Genomic DNA, 11,678 nt, shown 5'->3' on the forward strand with positions numbered 1-11,678 from the left:
GTAAACTGTTCAAAAAAGTGTCTTGAAATTTCGCGCACTTTCTGAGACCTTCAGGTCTTAAAGTAATCATGGACTGTCATTTATCTTTGCTTATTTGACTGTTCTTGCCAAAATAGACTGCGTCTTACCAAATAGGCCTATCTTCTCTATACCCCCCATACCTTGTCACATACACAACTGATTGACTGAACCACATTAAGGAGGAAGAATTCCACAAATTTTTTTACAAGGCACACCAGTTAAATTGAAATGCAGGTGACTACCTCATGAAGCTGGTTGAGAGAATCCAAGAGTGTGCAAAGCTGTCATCAAGGAAAGGGTGGTTACTTTGAAGAATCTCAAAAATGTAATTTAGTTTTTTAACACTTTTTGTGTACTACATGATTCCATATGTGATATTTCATAGTTTTGATGTCTTCACTATTATTCTACAATGTAGAAAATAGTAAAAAATAAAGAAAACCCTGGAATGAGTAGGTGTCCAAACCTTTGACTGGTACGTATGTTAAGTGTGAATTGTAGTTGAGCTACATTAATGTTTGTATATGAGTAACAAATACATTGCAGTATTAAGAACCTGTCAATCTTATAAACAACACGAGCGACAGTAGATGAGATACTGGTCTGTGTGTGTGTCCAATACTTGCGGTTGCGTTCCTTCACCACCATGCGGGTCATGTTCTGGATGCAGTGAGCCCTGTATTTCTCATAGTGGTCTCCCCGTGTCACATCCTTCAGGTCCTGCATGTGTGTCCTCACCAACATGTTCCTCAGCTTCACAAAGTCACAGTGTGCCGAGTTCTCCACTGTCAAAAGTAAGAGTGTTGTTATTTAGGACAGTGTTTCCCTAATCCTTTCATGGCCACAAACCCGGATTCAACCCTACTCAACCCTAACCCTAGCTCATGGCCACATCCCGGTTCAACCGCAAGCTAACCCTCACTCAACGAACTTCAACTTTAGCTTCACGTCCACATCCAGGTCACCCCGTAAGCCGCCAACCTAGCCTCAACGCAGCTTCATGTCCACATAAGATTCCCAGTTAAAATAATGGTGTAACAGGGTTACCTTCCACGATGCCCCAGGGGTAGAGACGACCCCGGACCCTCTTCCCTTTGGCCTCCACCACCGTGTTGCTGCCGATCACCGCAAACGGTATACTGTCCTGGAGGAGRGAGACAGGRGTAGGGAGAGAGAGCAAGAGAGGTGAATATGAATGACGTGAATAAAGTACAAAGTGGGGGGAATATATCTGTGGTTACGATGAGGTAACGCAGAAAGTGGAAAATGCTGCAAWGCAGATCTACMCATTTCTCCATCTCTGTCTCTCTCTCAAATCAAATGTTATTTGTCACATGCGCCAAATACAACAGGTATTATACGACCTTACAGTGAAATGCTTACTTACAAGCCCTTAACTAACAATGTAGTTTTAAGAAAAATACAACTTAAAAAAAATAAAAGTAACAAATAATTAAAGAGCAGCAGTAAAATGAGAATAGCGAGGCTATATACAGGGGATACCGGTACAGAGTCAATGTGTGGGGGCACCGGTTAGTCGAGGTAATTGAGGTAATATGTAATATGTACATGTAGATAACAAACAGAGTGTAGCAACAGTGTAAAAGTGTGGCGGGGGGGGCAATGCAAATAGTCTGGGTAGCCATTTGATTAGATGTTCAGGAGTCTTATGGCTTGGGGGTAGATGCTGTTTATAAGCCTCTTGGACCTAGACTTGGYGCTCCKGTACCGCTTGCGTGTGGTAGCAGAGAGAACAGTCTATGAGTAGGGTGGCTGGAGTCTTTGACAATTTTTGGGTCTTTGACAATGTTTGGGCCTTCCTCTGACACCAACTGGTATAGAGGTCCTGAATGGCAGGAAGCTTGGCCCTGGTGATGTACTACGCTGTACGCATTACCCTCTGTAGTGCCTTGCGGTCGGAGGCCGAGCAGTTGTCATACCAGGCAGTGATGCAACCAGGCAGTGTATGCAACCTATCAGGATGCTCTCAATGGTGCAGCTGTAGAACCTTTTGAGGATCTGAGAACCCTGCCAAATCTTTTCAGTCTCCTTGTGGGGAAAAAGTTTTGTCGTGCCCTCTTCACGACTGTCTTGGTTGCTGGACCATGTTAGTTTGTTGGTGATGTGGACACCAGGAACTTGAAGCGCTCAACCTGCTCCACTACAGACCCGTTGATGAGAATTGGTGCCGTTCTCTGTCCTCTTTTTCCTTAGTCCACAATCATCTCCATTGGCTTGATCACGTTGGGAGAGGTATGGTGTGCTGTCAGTGATCAGGCCTACTACTGTTGTGTCACGGCAAACTTAACGATGGTGTTGGAGTCTACTTAGAAATGGACAGAGCACACTGTCAGGGCACATGAAGGGCAGTCACGACCACCGGCTCTATGAGGGGGAGAGAACTGAGACACCATTTATCTACCAAAACGCCATTCAGGCCTGGTCTGGGATGCACAGCCACAGCCTGCCCTCTAGTGCACCAGTGCACATACAATCAACAGAATTCACAAACAGATAACTATCAAGGCTGTGTGCTCACATAATAACACGGGTATGGACATTCACTTCAATCTAGGTTTCCTATCCCAGCATTTCTGTATTGCAGACAGTTGCTTATGATGACCAGTGTCCTTTATGTTGTCATACTTCCTCAACTAGTGATGTGAGGTTTGGATAAAATATGGTTCACCTTGAGCCCTGATCCTGCTGTTTGAAGTCCTCATCCTCATCAGAGTCACAGTCTGGAACTGCGTAGATCTTAATCCCATACTGCTGGATCTCCTTCCGGATCTACAGGAAGATGGAGGGGAGGGACAGAGAGAAGCAGATGAACGAGGAGGGAGGGACAGAGAGAAGAAGATGTAGGGAGTGACAGAGAGAAGAAGATGGAGGGAGTGACAGAGAGAAGAAGATGGAGGGAGGGAGGGACAGAGAGAAGAAGATGGAGGGAGGGAGGGACAGAGAGAAGAAGATGGAGGGAGGAGGGACAGAGAGAAGAAGATGGAGGGAGGAGGAGGGACAGAGAGAAAGAAGATGGAGGGAGGGAGGGACAGAAGAAGAAGATGGAGGGAGGGACAGAGAGAAGAGGAGAACAATAAACTACTGTTTGGAATCCTGTGATTGAGGATGGAGCAAAAACAAATCCATCAAAACAGTCACCTGGAAATCAAAATGTTTTTAGAAACCAATGAACCCTGTCAATTTCTTATTTGTACACACCCATGGTATTCAGACAAGCAGACACAGATAGAAAAGCCAGTTAGAGAGTGGCTTGCCTTGAATTTCTTTTTCTTGACCTCGGTGGGTGTGAGTGTGTCTGCCTTGGCCAGGATGGGCACAATGTTGACCTTCTCATGAAGGGCCTTCATAAACTCCACATCCAGAGGCCTCAGACTGAGACASATACAAGACAACAAGATATGACATATATTTTTAGTAATTTAGCAGACTAAATGACCAGAGCAACTTACAATTAGGGACAAGTCAACACTGAGAAAACAACCAAAACACACTGTACATGTGGAAACATGGACATAGACAACACTGACAAAACTTGGATATGGTTAAGAGCTAAAGGGATAATTACGGTAATCCAAATGAAGGTAATCCTCATTAACCCATATTTTCAAGGATAGTAGTAGTATCCAATAGTGGTCAGCAGAGGGCGCTATCTCCTTATTACAGGTTTGCAGCAGTGCTTCAATGCTACTGATGGTGCAACATACACACCGGTGTGAAACAGACCGTAAACGCAGACAAAAGTACCGCATCAGCATTTACCCCAAAGATTGGAGAGAAAGTTTAGTATTGTAGCATCTGCCCTCAAAATGGATAGAACGTTGAACGTTTAGCACTGCACGGGATGCAGATTTCCCTGGAGGCAGCAAAGCAAGGGTGGTTCTAGATTCCAGGGAAACMCAATGCATTTAGAATGCATGGGACATGGWGCAAACCAACATGGTGCATAGTGGAAACCATATCAGTGGTAGTGAAGGAAGGAAGGTAGAAGGTGAAAGGAAACTAATCTAAGAGTATTGAGACACAGCCAATATGTTTATCTCAACAGAAGAAAGGACTCCATTTAAAGAGTATTGAGACAGAGACGACATGTCGTAGCTGATGTACCCGTGTCCAAAGGGAGAGATGAAGTAGAGGCAGCAGTGGACTCTGTTATCCTGGATGTTCTTCCTGTTCAGTCCACTCTCGTCCCTGAAGTACTGCTCAAACTGCTGGTCGATGTAGTCCGCCACTGACTTCCAGCTAGGGCGGTGGGGGAGACACAGAGACACACCAGCACTGAGGCAATACTGCAGAGACAGCCACCCTACAACCACTAACCATACCAACCCTAACCCACTGACTTCACGCTAGGGCGATGGGAGAGACAGAGACATCAGTCATTCTCCTACTATATACTGAGCTATACTGCAACTGTACCTCAAACTGACATCAAAGAAGAGTCCTATGGAGGAAGGATGTTTGACATATACCATTCAGTGTTATTGACAGCGTCTCCAAAGCCAGGGGTGTCTACGATGGTGAGCTTCAGCTTGACGCCCTTCTCCTCAATGTCCACTGTGTGTTTAGTGATCTCCACTGTCTGAGTGATCCGCTCTGGAGTTAAAACACACATTTCCTCAGCAGCTGGCCATTTATATCATGCATTCATTTATTCAGAAGATGAGACACCAAAATGGCCGCCTCACCCTCAGCGTTGAGTAGCTTCCTGTCCTTGTAGAGGTCTGTGAGGAAGAGGCTGTTGACCAGGGTGGACTTGCCCAGACCAGACTCTCCTGCTACCATCAGGGTGAAGTCAAAGCCCTTCTTGACAGACTTACGGTGCACCTGGTTTGGCAGTGTGGCAAATCCCACGTATTCCTTGTCTTGGTCCTAAGAAAGCAGGAGAGACAAAAAGACTCCATTTTAAACAATCTGCTAAATTCTGGTGGCGGCACATTGCGAGTTACAGGAATCTTTCCAAATAAAWAGGTAACACCTACCACACATAAATACATGTCTTCAAACCTAAAGCCATTTCAACAGATGTAGGGTATTGAATGAAGCCATTGTCAACACCAGAACACACTACGGTCTTTGACCAACATCAATTTCAAAGCGAAAGCCACAAACTGAGTCATCGGTCAGACACAATCAAAGTTCCCAAGTAAACATCACTGGAAATGGCCTGAACCTAATGCTAGTGCTCCTCTGAGGCTAAAGCACATACTATTTGGACTGGAGAGCTGATAACCCAACCCATGTTGCCCATAGTGTTGCCTCTGGTCTCTACACGGTCCCCCTGGTCTGAAGTTTACCTCTGGAAAGTCGTAGGGRTCAAAGCGGCCCCAGGGGCTCTTGGGCCTGGTGGGACTGAGGGGAGACTGCATATCATAGTGATCCATCATCCCACCTCCACCCAGCTGCAGCCTCCCTACGCACTGGTTGTCTGACTGGGCCCTGCCACCTGCCGTGGGGGGGCGCAAAAAGGGTGGGGTTCCAGAGGTGGGCGTCCCGGGGGTGTTCGGAGGGCTGTCGCCACCCTCCGCCTCCCTGTCCCCTGGGTGGGGGTGCTCATGGTCGGGGCTGTGCTCATAGCTGGGAAGAGGCGGGTGGGGGTGTGGATGGCCCCCATTGTGGTGGGGGTCTTGTTGCATAATGTTCTCCAACTCAGAGTCTTCAGAGTCGTCCTTGGAATAGCTTGAGTGCTAATGGGGAGGGGGGCCAGGGAACGGTGCGGGTGGGTGTTTTCCGGGTGGGTGGGAGAGGTGATGCAGAGAAGAGTGGACGGAGGGGAGTAAAGGTTGACGCAGGAAGGAGGATAATATAGATCGGAAGGAAAACAAGGAGGAAGGTAACAGGGGCAACATAAGGATCAACAGGAAAGAAGAAAGTACAAAGTGGTTAGAATCACTGAATGTTTTGATGGAGAGAAGGTACGAGAAACAACCTAAGAAATCATTAGTATAAGTGCAAGACAGGCCTAGTTCTCTAGGGGTTAGAGAAGATTTACACTAAGAGACAGTGAAGAAAGAAGATATTGACTGACTGATTCACTAGAGACCACCAGAGAAGCTACAAGATTAACAACATAAGAGGGTAAATATTTGTGCTGATGGGAGGAATGCCAATGTCAAATRCCGGGGAAGAAGAGATCCGTGATGTCCGTCAAACTGATAACAAGCACATGGTCCTCCACTAGAGTAGATAACTCGTATCATAATTGTAGTATTCATATTTTAATAGGATCCCCATTAGCTATTGCTGAAGCAGCAGCTACTCTTCCTGGGGTCCACACAAAACATGACATAATACAGAACATTAATAGACGAGCACAGCTCAAGGACAGAACTACATAATTGACCTTCCTGAACTTGTAGGAAATGGGAGGATATATCTTGTTTAAAGTGCAGTGTCACGACAGCTGGCTGAAAAGATTCTCCCTGCTCAGCAGATTCAGACTTGGTGGCACCCTATTCCCTATGGACCCTGGTCAAAAGTAGTGCACTATATAGGGAATAGGGTTCCATTTGGGACAACAMAATTCAATAGAAGGTATGGTATTGTAGCCACGTGGATGATAAAGAGTGGAGGGAACCGTTTAATGGGTTACATCAGAAGTTCCACCACAGCAGAAGGACAGGAGGCACTGCCAGACTGCACAGATCATAGAAACATGTCGTGACACCACATCTGGGTGGCATTTGTGTGCGCTTCGCTCTCCACAACCAAATATGGTTTCCATTGATAGAGTAGCGCTAAAGCAAATTAACCTCTAAACGATTAATGAACCCTCTTGATTACTAGATGACTACTCAAATGAATTGCTGTAATATATAGTGTGATACAACTTCAAACAATCACGAAAACACACTTTATTACATCAACAAGGACTCAACCTTGACATCATCTAATGGGTGTCTCTCTCAACATACTGGTAGACAAAGGAAACCTGATAAAAACCTGTTGGTGTTAAACATGTCACCTCAAATGTCATTTACACAATGACTGATCAATTTGTGGCCCCAAGGTGGTGATTAGTAACAGCACTCTCATTTTCAAATCTACCTAAACCTGTCAATCATAATTACATTTTTTCTTCCCTTCTCTGCTTTTTCCCAAACCACAAGAGTAAACCATCTACCTTACCTGATGACAATACCTACAATTCATGAGACCAAAGGCAGAGCCCCTGTGTGTAGCTGAACTTGTAAAGGGATATCTCTCCCCGGAGTTCCCAGACTAGAGACTGGTGCTCATGTTACCACAGCTCTCCCCGGAGTTCCCAGACTAGAGACTGGTGCTCATGTTACCACAGCTCTCTCTGCCATGCGCCAGCCTGTGTAAAGAATCACCAGCCTGCTCCACTATAAATAATATAGTGGTTTTGAAAGGGCTAGGAGGCTGTTTTAGTTCTAAAGGAACAATAGTAATGAGTGTAAACTGGAGTTATGGTACCATATCTCTGCTCAATAGTGATATTAAGTTTTGAAAGCGGACATAGAGTCATGATGATACATTGCTGTTCTTTCAGGTTTTAGCTCTGTGAACAGACACACAGCCCATTGGGCCTCCTTTCTTTGGATCAATAGTAAAGCACTCTGAACGTTTTTGCACAAATATCTGGTTCAAACAGGAACTAGTAAACTAGAAGTAAATTAGTGAGGGGGGGCCGGACAACAGATTTTTACATTGTCAGCTCGGTTACTAGTCCAACGCTCTAACCACTAGGCTACCTGCGAGGAAGGTAACAGGGGCAACATAAGAGCGCAGCAGTATGAAACACCCTGCCAYAACAACATCACTGTGTTGTGTATGACACTTAAGAGGGGATAGGGCTTAGGAGGGGGGCGAGGGGGATTTCTGGGGACGTCACAGAGACCTATACAAATATGTMAAATACTTCAAAGTATTTGAGGTGCACTTGATTGAACTTTTTGGACTATTCCATTTGTTCTATTCATTGTGCCAGTCCAACTAAATCAAGCACAGCAGCTAAAATATTTGGAAAGTACTTGGCATATTTCTTTGACCCATATCTGGTCTGGTCACTGGTACCTGTTCGGTCTGATGGTSGTGGTCCCTGGTGTGGCCAGGGGATGGCGGGGCGGAGTCCTGGTCATCTGATGATGAGTGAGCCTCACGGTCACTGTCCTCCATTGCTACTGGGGCTACAGTGCACTCTGCCATCTCCAACCAGGAGGAACATGTATTTGGAGTGGAGAGGAGCGGGGCAAGGAGCAGGGGCAACAGGGAAGTAAGGATTGGAAGGACCAATCAGAACRAGGCATGGGGAATGGTGATGGAGAGGGTGGAAGGGTAGGTTGGCGTGACAACAGGATAGCGTTGCGTGATAGAGTTTTGTGTAGAATGGACCAGTACAAAAGGGTTGAAAGAAAAACAAAACACAAATAAATAAAAGAATTATGAAAAGATGAAATAAACTTGAATTAAATGAWCAACGAGTGTGTAGTGAGACACAGACGTCTGGATCCAGCTGTAGGAAATGACATGGCTGTTGGATGCCAGAGTAAGCAACATGGCTGTCTGCTGGAGTAGCCCACCGGGTGATTGAGTTGTATTCAGAGTGGTGTGTGGAAAGAATTGTTTCAGCAATGTCCAGAAATAATGTTGGTATGGGCAGGGATCTATTCTGTCTGGCCTTTCCACTCCAGCAGTACTCACAGCCTAATGTTGTTTATTTGTCCAGCTGCACTTAGTTTAACTGATTCTGATTTCTTCCCATTCAGGGGGTCTAACAAAGCACTGTTACTGAAGCAGATGAAATGAACTGATCTGGCTGCAGTTGCATCAGGTAGAGTGGAAATGTCTTTACTGAAAATAAAAACAGAAATACACATGCATACTAACACTCAGAGTTCACAGCAAGGCCTTGCAAGGTTTTCCAAGTCACCCAACAAGATTTTCCAAGTCACCCAACAAGGTTTTCCAAGTCACCCAACAAGGTTTTCCAAGTCATCCCAACAAGGTTTTCCAAGTCACCCCAACAAGCGTTTTCCAAGTCACCCAACAAGGTTTTTCCAAGTCACCCAAACAAGGTTTTTCATGTCATCCCAACAAGGTTTTCCAAGTACAACAAGGTTTTTCATGTCATCCCAACAAGGTTTCCAAGTCACCCAACAAAGGTTTTTCATGTCATCCCAACAAGGTTTTTCATGTCATTCTCACAGTTTTAATTACATAGAGATTGGGATTAGGAGCTCAGGGGCAGAGAGGACAGAGAGGAAAGGAAATTAATAGTCTCACAGATTAGAGGACCATTGACCTGTTTTCCTCTGGTCTGCTTTGCTCTGACCAAACCACATGGATCAATGTCCAATCTATTGCCCAACATGGACGACCCACCGTGTGACCCAGTTAACAGCGTCCCAGGTCAATAACAACCAACACTATCAACTCTGGAGCAGAGATGTGTGTGGAATGGTTTTCAGATCAAAAATGTCTAAATCCTTTACTTGCCACACAGTGAGAATGATTGTCAGATTCTGAACACTTCTCTGCTCTACCATTTAAAAACTTAAAGRACAAGTCTGATTGATGACATATATCTAAAGATAATGCAGTCTTTGTAATCTATCTTTAAACAATTAAACGACAATCMAAACTTACAAAAAAGTTTACTTTATAAGAAATGAACTAATCCTGGGTGTACTCCAACTACACTCGATTTTTATGATGTCCTTAACAAAAAAAAACTCACCAGACTCAATTTWAAAAAATCATCTTCAGAACAATAACTCACCTGTTCTCCTGCAGTACCTCACCTGTGTTACCCTGTATGAGATGTAACAGCCTTGCTCTCTTGCCTCCTCTCAACCAGCTCTTCATGCCCTCACCGGGAAACGGTCCGGAGTGCCCAGCATCCCCTGCCTATATACCCCCTCTGAACCAGGACACTGTGTCCTTCAGCCCCATCGAGCTGCCTGGCTGTCCCACCGCCCTGGGGCTCCTAGTCCTATCAGCCACATAGACATGAAATCCATCCACGGCCCACGCAACCATCACGGTTCACAGGATCAGGCTGTCCAAACCACGCCAATAACACCAACTTCCTAACTTTTGAGGCCACTCATCTCTGGCTACGCTGCCTGAAAAGCCCAGGTGTATCAGTTGGGCTGTCAGGCACTGGAGTGTGTGATTATCTTTAGTATTAAAGTCTTAGGAGACCGCAGCCACAGCTGAAATGGATTTAAGGGATGATCAAGGAATTTCCCTGTAGATGGATGGAACTCTCCTCTCTTTACCCGCCTGCATGGCTGACTGCCTCGCTTCCAATAAAACACCGTCTCATGAGGTCTTCATTCGACAGTGACATAAAGTGAGAAGAAAAGAGATGGCATATCAAGGGAGGGAGAGAGAAAAAACAGATAGAAACCAATAGTGAGAGGAGAGAGAAAGAGRGAGATAAAGAGGAGGAATCTCAGATTATACTGAATATAAGAGCCTTAACACTGACAGCAAAACAATAGTGGTAGTGACGGTCAGGCAGCAGAGTTGRACTGGTGACATCACCAGGGCAGTCAGCCTGGGCAGCACGTCCATCAGGGCTACTTGGCATGCCTGGAACAGAGTACTCTGGAGTGGATTAACCTTGGGATTATTGCCCCCCTTTCACCCTCTTGCATTGCTGCAGGATATGAGGATGGAGGGAGGAGAGAGGGCAAACAGGATCATTTATCCTCCTYTCTGTTAATGAACAGCTCAATCTAGAGAGGTAGGGTAGCATCAGTCRCAAATAAAGTTCCAAGTGTTTCGTCACCCACGCATGCTTTCCTTCTGAGCCTTCATCTCCCTTCTCCCGATTCTCTACCCTGTCCCAAGTGTGTACTTGTTCACTTGACTTCATGGGAGACACATACACTAATGACTTTACAGAGTTATGCATTGAACTGCTGCAACCTCCCAAACATAATACTAGGCCTATTAGTCAACTGGGTTTAGAATTATTCCATCCATTTATCTCATGTACGTACAGTGCTTTGTTGGGAAAATACATTGGACATTTATTTCTCATGAGACTTTCCATTAGATCACTTTGATGTGCTTATCATGGGTTCAACATAATAAGATAACCTCAATTCCTTAAGAAAGAAAGGGAGAGCAGACTACATACAGTAAGAGAGAATCAGGCAAACTGAATTCATCACAACTAACAAGAATAGACAAAGARGCTGTCATAATGAAAATGATAGTCACGTTGACCAAAATTTGTCTTGGTAAATTAAGTCACATAACTCTACAGTTTACATAATTTAACTACTTAGTCCATTGCATTCGTTTTGATTTAGTCACACTATTCCTGAGAAAAGGAGAAATMTAAAGCATACAGTCAGAAACAAATGAGGCTATATATCTGAACGCTCTCTTGACGAATACCTGAAACAACCCAGTYAGCCAACAGGGCTACAGCTGAGCATCTGAACTCAACATAGTTCCAGAGGCTGATGCACCAATAAGCTTAGGAAAAAACACTATCGACTATAAAACACCCAACCTATGGTCGAGCTGAGCCAGACCAACACAGAAATCACACCACAGGAAACTAATACAGTGACACCTCTAGTAAGATTAACCTGGTGGTCTCATATGCTGTTCTGAGGAGGTCTGATTACCTGTCACTGCAATGCAGACAGCATTAT

The 11,678-nt window shown here is 45.0% G+C and overlaps 1 protein-coding gene across 1 annotated transcript in view; it reads right to left on the reverse strand.

The window, feature by feature from the left end:
• The window catches only part of LOC111982668 (septin-5), an 18,520-nt gene extending 8,632 nt beyond the window's left edge, over positions 1-9,888 (reverse strand). The window contains exons 1-10 of the mRNA XM_024014290.2: positions 9,782-9,888; positions 8,077-8,201; positions 5,337-5,726; positions 4,728-4,911; positions 4,512-4,635; positions 4,147-4,281; positions 3,297-3,414; positions 2,718-2,811; positions 1,069-1,173; positions 644-806 (exon numbers count right to left, since the gene is read on the reverse strand). Of these exons, the coding sequence (XP_023870058.1) occupies positions 644-806; positions 1,069-1,173; positions 2,718-2,811; positions 3,297-3,414; positions 4,147-4,281; positions 4,512-4,635; positions 4,728-4,911; positions 5,337-5,726; positions 8,077-8,178 (1,415 nt within the window). The 5' untranslated portion in view covers positions 8,179-8,201; positions 9,782-9,888. The remainder of the gene's footprint in view (positions 1-643; positions 807-1,068; positions 1,174-2,717; positions 2,812-3,296; positions 3,415-4,146; positions 4,282-4,511; positions 4,636-4,727; positions 4,912-5,336; positions 5,727-8,076; positions 8,202-9,781) is intronic.
• Between the last annotated feature and the right edge of the window lie 1,790 nt (positions 9,889-11,678).

Source organism: Salvelinus sp. IW2-2015, linkage group LG22 (assembly GCF_002910315.2).
Source record: "Salvelinus sp. IW2-2015 linkage group LG22, ASM291031v2, whole genome shotgun sequence".
Classification (NCBI taxonomy): domain Eukaryota; kingdom Metazoa; phylum Chordata; class Actinopteri; order Salmoniformes; family Salmonidae; genus Salvelinus; species Salvelinus sp. IW2-2015.